General features: G+C 38.0%; 1 protein-coding gene across 1 annotated transcript; it reads right to left on the bottom strand.

Moving 5' to 3' along the window:
* Nucleotides 1–439: 439 nt before the first annotated feature.
* Nucleotides 440–3,491, bottom strand: CCDC179 (coiled-coil domain containing 179). Its single transcript, XM_023532093.1, has 4 exons — nucleotides 3,447–3,491; nucleotides 2,128–2,172; nucleotides 651–755; nucleotides 440–466 (listed from the first exon to the last, which is right to left on the bottom strand). Exons 1-4 carry the CDS (start codon nucleotides 3,489–3,491, stop codon nucleotides 440–442), a joined length of 222 nt encoding a protein of 73 aa, XP_023387861.1.
* Nucleotides 3,492–8,272: the final 4,781 nt, after the last annotated feature.

Genomic DNA, 8,272 nt, shown 5'->3' with positions numbered 1-8,272 from the left:
TAAGGCCAGGGACCACTACTAAGTTGAAAAAGGAATGGATGAAGAAATTGGGGATTTTTACCCTGAAGAAAAGCCTGGATGTTAAGGAAGGTGATAGGTATCCTCGACTAGCTGAAGAACTTTCAAATGGAATGGCCACTGGATTTATGTCTGGCTATAAGAAATATAATACACATGCGAAAGGCTCCTGGAAGCAATATAATGTTATGTGGCGGAACTTTTAAATCCATGTCAAAAATATGCAAAGATGAAGTAAGCTGTGATTGGTGTAGAGTTTTGTGATGTGTTCAAGCCTAGGCTGAATAAATATTTGGCAGGAGATTTTGTCTTTATTTTCCAAATAATATAATCGAAAATATTCAAGTGAATAATTTTGTCAGATAATTTTGTCAGCCAATCTGGAATCCAGAACATGGTTTCAAAGATAGTACTTTTTTCATTAAACCGCATCATCCCCAGGAGATGACTACAAAGAAGATTTAAATAATAGATGAGAGCTTAATTAAAGGAGCTTTAAGGTAGCTTTCCAGAGTGCAATTACACATTTCTTAGAGGAAAGGTGAAAAAATTTAGAGTATTACATATATTTAAAATAAGGCTATATTTTACATTTAAGGATCTGTTAATCACAGTGAAGTCTTTATACTTACTAGTAGTCCTGGTTCTGGAAGAGGAGAAGGCCTTGCAAACTGTTTATTAAGTTTCCTCTTCTGTTTCTTTAGGTTTCGCATGTTCTGAATACGTTTATCCATGGCCTTTTGGAAAATTAAAAGAAAACAAATCGTACTTTTTATAACAAAAGGTAATATGCTGATTATATTTTTGGTTTATGTCACTAAAAAAGGATAAACACAATTAATGCATAAAGTTTACATAGCTACATAGAAGTAGGAAAAAATCGTTTTCAAACATGTGGTTTGTAGATGAAGAAAACACATTAGACCATTAGTAGAGTTTTCAAATGAGACTGCTTACTCTCGATTCACACTTTACTGATTGTGTAAGTTAGATCCAAGATTCATGGATATAGATATTTATTTTTAGTTTAAAGGTAATGTTCATTAAAAACCCCCAAGGGATTTTTTTGGGGGGCGTAATAAGGAAACAGTCCATGTACATTATTTCTCTTAAATGCTTCATATCATACAAAGCTTTTTTTTATGTCCCCATTATATGGCATATTAAGTAGCAGAGACCTAGGGGACCAAACTGGAATGCTTTGAAGATAGTGAAATAGAGTATTAGGGTGACAAGGATATGAATAATAGGAACTTTTACCCACTGCCAATGGAAATGCATTGGTACAATTAAAAAAAAAATCAATTTGGCATTACTTAATAACATGAAAAATTAGCTTTCCCTATAATCCAGCCATTTACTCCTGCTTAAATAATCACATGAAACTCTTGTTCATGGGCAAAAACAAAAAACAAAAATATGTACTAGAATGTTCACAGTAGCACTGTTCATTACAGGAAAATGTGTAAACTACCCACTATCCATCAACAGGAGAAGGGATTGATGAACTGAGATGTGTTCTACAAGGAAATATGAAACAGTGAAAACGAAGGAATTATAATTCTACACAACAATGTGGATGAATCTTAGGAGACCATTTTGAGAAGAATAAATTATACACCAAATTTTGTGTGATCATATGTTTATAAAGTTCAAAAGTAAGCAAATCAAACAATATACTTTGAGGCACATATGTGATAAACTATTTTTAAAAAATGAGATTGGTAAAAATAAAATCCAAGATAGTGGTTACCTCTGAGAGAGATGTAGGGAGGTAGAATAGAGAAGCAGCCCCTGGATGAGTTCAAGGACACCTAGAATATTTTCTTGAGTCGGAGGTATGTTTTATTCTGTTTTACAAATTAAATATTCTGCATATATTCTCGTATATGTATGAAATATTACATTAAAAAATGAGAGTATAAGCTATTTAGGTTATCCTAGTTAAGACTAACTCTAATGGTAGTCACGAGATCCAAGAGTCCCAAGAAAGATAACACAGAAGTGTCTAGCTAATAAACATTCTGTCATATTAGGGACTACCACATATAAAGTTACAAGATCAAGTCCCAATTTTGAAATACCCATAATTATTTATTTAAACATTACCTGCCTTTCAGTGACTTCTGAAGGATGATGCCGTCTTGGTCCTTCCTACAAAATATGTAAAATAATTTTAAAGAAAATACATAAAAATCATGAATAAACAGAAAGATGAGTTATAACAGAAAGCCTATGCTACTGTTCCTTATTTATGTAACATATATATTATCTCAACTGCAAGAGGCAGGATCAGAGGAATATTAAGGTAAAAATCAGGGTGGAGATTGGCAATGGTAGTATGAGAAAAAAGAACCACATTACAGGTGTGAAAATTAACAAAGGGGAAGCTCATTTAAAATGGAGTCGGGAGGCCAGAAAAGGGTGCCATCATGCACTACCACCTGTCGTCAATTACAGACCCTTATCAGGAAGAACTCAATTATGGACCTCAGCTGGAAGAGACATGTCTTGCAAGCTGGTACTACTCTACCACTCCAGCAGGAGAAGGAAGGTTTTCTTCCTTGCCCAGCACCTCAGCGGATGAGAAACCAGCACCAATCTGAATTTTCCTTCAAAACAATCCCTCCCAACTTACTCCTTTTTCTTTATAAAGTTCCTCGCCTTTGTGTGTTGGATTTGCCTATAGTTTTTGCCTGCCTATAGTTATAGCATGCTTGTCCAGAATTGCAATTCTCTGCTATTCCCAAATCCGTTTTGCTGGTAAGATAATTGGCGATTTTATTTTTTTAGGACAATACAGGAAACGTATAGAGATTAACTCTGGAGGAAAAGTGTATACAGAAAATCCGGAGAGTCGTGTTTCTTCTGTTGGTACGTGACTTCAGTGGTGTCACACTGATCCTCGCTTAACGAACTGGTCTTTAGTCTGGCTTCTAAAACCTGGGAAAGCTGTGGTGTTTGAGAAACCCCATCAGGTGGTATAGTTTTCTGAGGCACAGGCAGGTTGGCTTTTAGTTCATGGATTCTCACTTCTCCCCCTAACTTCTAAATTGTACCATACTTACCCCTCCTATCATTTTGATCCAGTTGTTTAACCCAAAGACTCAAAAGCAGTCTCCTCCCTATCTGACTACTGAGAAGTTTATCCTCCCCACTACACCTCTCTAACCCCACCCCACCTTCTAGGGCGGCTCAATGGGTTAGTCAACAGATGATTGAATGTGTATGGCTCCTTAGTAGGCGCGAGGCCTTCCCCCGTCCTTGGTGTGCCCTGTAGCCCAGCATCTGGTCCGTTTACTTCACCAGGATTTCCCAACACCCAGCACCACACGTGCAGTGGCCGAAAGCTCGAGCAGCTGCCATGGCCTCCAGGCTCAAGGCGTGGGCAGGGGTGGTCGAGGTGGGGTTAAGGGCGAAGGACTCACAGGGTTGACTTGGGTACTTTCGTTCCCTAAACAGTGCAGGCACATGCTTCTGAGCTGCAGAGCGCCCCTGGCGCCCACTGCCTGATCCCCACACACTGCATGCGAGCCCCACCCCGACCCATCACAATTCTCTTTATCCTTGCCCCATGGGCCCCACCCTTTCCCTGAACTATTTTCTAATCCCAGTGCAGGGATGGTGAAATCCTTAGCTGTTCAGAAAGCATCTGAGGAATTAGGGTTGCCAGGTTACCACAATTCCCTGCTCAAGGTGTAACCACATAGTATCAGTTTTCCATCTTACTAACATATCTAGCTTGGATTCCATGGTTCCTCACTTCAGAGTTCTTAATTCCAGCATCTCATTGTTCTTTCATCACAGCTTCCAGTTGGATTCATCCAACCACACGCCTTCTCCCTGAGCTGAAGGGAGAAAAACCTGAAGATTGCTGCACTACGTGTTCATGATCTGCAGCTTAAACTGTCCTCTCCAGAGTTCACCACTTCTTTTATGTTGCACTAGATCTTTCTGTTATTGTGCTTTACAGAATTCCTTTCAAACTGTCTTCCTGCTATTAAAATCTCTGAACCCACCAGCTCTCAGGCACTTTCACCGAAAGCAGGGCAACTCTTGCTCTACACACTGATAACGGCTGACACATGGAGAGCTTATGCTCAGCATTGTTAGACGAATTTACATATGTTCACTCATCAACTCCTTACGACAACCCAGCAGGGTAAGTGTGTGATTATTATTATCTGGGAAACAAGGCACTGGTATGTTAAATACCTTGTTCAAGGTTACACAACTAGAGGATGAGCTGGGATTTAAATCCACAAAGTCAGCCTGCAAAGCCTGTGATCTTAATCACTGTGCTGTGCCTCCAATTGTTTTTGAAAGCCCAGACTGGAGAAAAGAAAGCCTCTTCAATAAATGGTGCGGGGGAAAATTGAAAAGCCGCATGCAAAAGAATGAAAGTAGACTGCTCTCTGTTTCCATACACCAAAACGAACTCAGAATGGATCAAAGACCTAAATAAAAGACTTTAAACAATAAATTGCATGGAAGAAAACCTAGGTACTAAACTCATGGATCTTGGATTTAGAAAGGATTTTATGAATTTGACCTCAAAGGCAAGGAAGTAAAAGCAAAAATAAATGAATGGGACTATATCAAACTAAAAAGCTTCTGTACAGCAAAAGAAATCATCAACAACACAAAGAGGCAACAACTGAATGAGAAGATATTGGCAAACAACACCTCAGATAAGGGGCTGATATCAAAAATATATAAAGAACTCATACAACCCAACAATAAAAAAATACCAAAACAATCCAATTAAATGAGCAAAGGGCCTGAACAGACACTTCTCCCAAGAAGACATACAAACGGCCAACAGACATATGAAAAGATACTCAACTTCACTACTTATTAGGAAAATGCAAATCAAAATCACAGTGAGATAGTATCCAATATCTGTTAGAATAGCTGTCATCAACAGGACAAGTAATAACAAGCGTTGGAGAGGTTGTGGGGGAAAAGGAACCCTCATACACTGCTGGTGGGAATATAAATTGGTACAGCCACCATGGAAAACAGTATGGAGGTTCCTCAAAAAAGTTAAGAATAGAAGTATCATAGAAGTATCAGCAATCTCTCTTCTAGGTATCTACCAAAAATTTGAAAACATCCGTAAAGATATATGTACCCCGATATCCATTGCAGCATTATTCATAGTGGCCAATGGGAATAACCAAAGTGCCCTTTGATAGATGATTGGATAAAAAAAGCTGTGGTACATACATACAATGGACCATTACTCAGCCATAAGAAAAGATGAAATACTGCCATTTGCAACAACATGGGTGGATCTCGAGATTATCATGGTAAATGAATTGTCAAAGAAAGAGTTGGGAACCATATGATTTCGCTTTTATGTGAGATATAAAACTGAAAGCAATAAAGGGACGAGACAAACAAACTCGTAGACACAGAAAGCAGTTTAGTGGTTACCAGAGGGAAAGAGGGGAGACGGAAGGTAGATAAGAGTTAAGGGGGTCAAGGAAGGAAAGAAAGAAATTTAACTTTGGGTGATGAACACACAATACAATATACACATGACATGTTACTGTACACTTGAAACATTTGATTTTATTAACCAATATCGCCCCAATAAATTTATTATAATAACAATAAAAGCCTAGACTGTTGCTACCCCAATTCCTTACCACCTATCACCTTGTTTGTATCCACATTATCCTTTTCCCTGTTTGAAATAAATCTCTCCGCTTTTGTTCTCAGGCCATTTCCCTCCTAGAGATCTTACTGCACAGACTGCTCCCTCTCCCTGTTATCCTCTCTATACTACCTCTTTCTTTAAACATTTAAATACTATATGCTCAAATCTTCCTCTCTTCAAACTAAAAACCCAAAACCCTTTGAACAACAACTAATTATAACTATTGCCCGTCCTCTTTGTCTACAGTAATATTCATAAGAGTTATCCGCAATTCCCATCTCCTCTTCTTTACATCCAGCGTAATATATGGCTCACTGCAACCTGCTTCAATCCTTACTACCTTATTGATATCCGTTTCAGAATGGTCACTAATGATCTTCCTGCTGAATTCAGTGAACACTTTGTGCCACGTGACTTTTGCATAGTGTTAGAAACTGCAGAGAGATCTCTTAGAAAAGTTAGACTTAGAGAAATTACTGTTGCCCACTGAAGTTCTCAAAACCACAGATCACTCCCACATCCAGTTATGTGTCTCATTTCCTGTCTGAGCAAAATTTAATAACTTCGTTTTATATCTTAAAGTGGCTGTTTCATAATGCAAGTAAGATTAGCTTGTTAGGATGTTTCTATACTCCTGCTGGTGTTTTTATTAACTTTCTCGGTGATGAAATACACAGTGATGAAATCAGGTAAAATGGCATTGCATTTGTAAATGCAATATCTGTATCCTGTATTTGCTCTTCTTTTGCTGTTTTAAAATTCTTAATTTTTAAGCACTGGCTCTTCATTTTCATTTGACATTGGGAACTACAAATTGTGCAGGTGGTCTTGAACCTACCCTACAAAGTATGTGAGAAATTTATTTTTCTCCTATCTATCTATCTATCTATCTATCTATCTATCTATCTATCTATCTAATCTATCATCTATCATCTATCTACCTACCTGTCATCTATCTTTCTAATGAACACCTGACACACAATAGCATTTAATGTCATTTTTATTATTATTTCCATGTACTAAGTTTACTGCAGTTTTTCTCTTTTCTATACCTGTGCAGTTAATTTGTGAAATCTAGGTTGTAAACTTTTTAAATTTGTTAAGTTACATCCTTTTGGATTCAACTTGTCATTTCATCCTGTTCTTCCCTGTAGGACAGCATCTCCATGTCTTCTGATTAAATCAGCATGTTATGTCATCCAAATTTATGATGAAAACATTGCACATAACAGAGCTGAAAAAAATGCTTTGCAGCAAAACACACAAGGCTGCACTGCAGGTTCATCAATAATTATTTACCAGTACCTGTTAGTAGAATTGTTTATTCCATTACAAATTCACTCTAATATCAACTAGTTCTAATTATATCCATCTCATCCACAATATCATGGAATTGTTTATTCCATTACAAATTCACTCTAATATCAACTAGTTCTAATTATATCCATCTCATCCACAATATCATGACTTTTTCATTGATATTGCTGGAATCTAGATATACTTTATGTTACTACTTCATATTGAAAATTGTTCAGTAAATTTCTCCCTTACTTGAATATTAACTTAGACAAAATTCTAGAGTTAATATTGCACAAAGAAATCAATGAAGGAGTTAAACTATGGAGAAAAAAATCCAGCATTTTTTTTGGACTGTTTTATATTTCATGGGTTAGTATGTTAGTTTTCTATTGCTGCTGTTACAAATAGCGGAAACACAATGGCTTAGAACAACAGAAGTTTATTCTTTCACAGTTCCGGAGGCCAGAAGTCTGCAATCAAGGTGTCAGCAAGACCTTGCTTTCCCTGAGGGCTCTGGGTAGAACCATTTCTTTGACTTGTCCACCTTCCCTTGGCTGCCTGCATTTATTGGCTTGAAGTCACATCATTCCAATCTCTGTTTCCATCTTCATTTGTCTTTCTCTTTTGTGTGTATCTAATCTCTCTTTTTGCCTCTTGTGATGGTATTTAGGGCCCACCCAGATAATCCAGGATAATCTCATCTCAAAATCCTTAACTTAATCATATGTGCAACAACTCTTTTTCCAAATAAGGCACCATTAATAGGTTTCACATATTAGGATGTGGACATATCTTTGAGAAGAGTTATTAACATACCACAGATAATCTTGCCTTTTAATTTTGAATTACATGTAGGAAGGACAATATACATTTTCATCTTTAGGGCTACTGCATAGCTTAACCTGGCACTGGATAGGGGTTAATTTCACCTGCTCCTCCTTTTCCCCACAAGGACCTGCTTCTTCTTTCTACCACCTGGAGCTGTAACTCCTCACTTCTGTGGTGCAGAGCTAGCTAGCATCACACTTAATGTCTCTAGGTCAGTGGTCCCCAACCTTTTTGGCACCAGGGACCGGTGCTCCTATGAGAATCTAATACCTGATGATCTGAGGTGGAGCTGAGGCCAGGATGCTAGCGCTGGGGAGAGGCTGAAAATACAGATGAAACTTCTCTCACTTGCCCACCATTCACCTCCTGCTGTGCGACCCTTTTCCTAATAGGCCACGGATTTGTACTGGTCTGATGCCTGGGGGTTAGGGACCCCTGCTTTTGGTTATTGGACCATTGCAA

Source organism: Pteropus vampyrus, unplaced genomic scaffold (assembly GCF_000151845.1).
Source record: "Pteropus vampyrus isolate Shadow unplaced genomic scaffold, Pvam_2.0 Scaffold76, whole genome shotgun sequence".
NCBI classification, from domain to species: Eukaryota; Metazoa; Chordata; class Mammalia; order Chiroptera; family Pteropodidae; genus Pteropus; species Pteropus vampyrus.
This window is presented reverse-complemented; position numbering and strand designations above follow the sequence as displayed.

What these genes read in the sequence shown, in the direction of transcription:
- CCDC179 (XM_023532093.1), bottom strand. Translation starts at nt 3,491, where the DNA reads ATGTGCCTGCACTGTTTAGGGAACGAAAGTACCCAAGTCAACCCT. An exon ending in AAAGTACCCAAGTCAACCCT is followed by an intron (nt 2,173 to 3,446) that starts GTGAGTCCTTCG and finishes CATATTTTGTAG; the next exon opens with GAAGGACCAAGACGGCATCA. An exon ending in CAGAAGTCACTGAAAGGCAG is followed by an intron (nt 756 to 2,127) that starts GTAATGTTTAAA and finishes ATTTTCCAAAAG; the next exon opens with GCCATGGATAAACGTATTCA.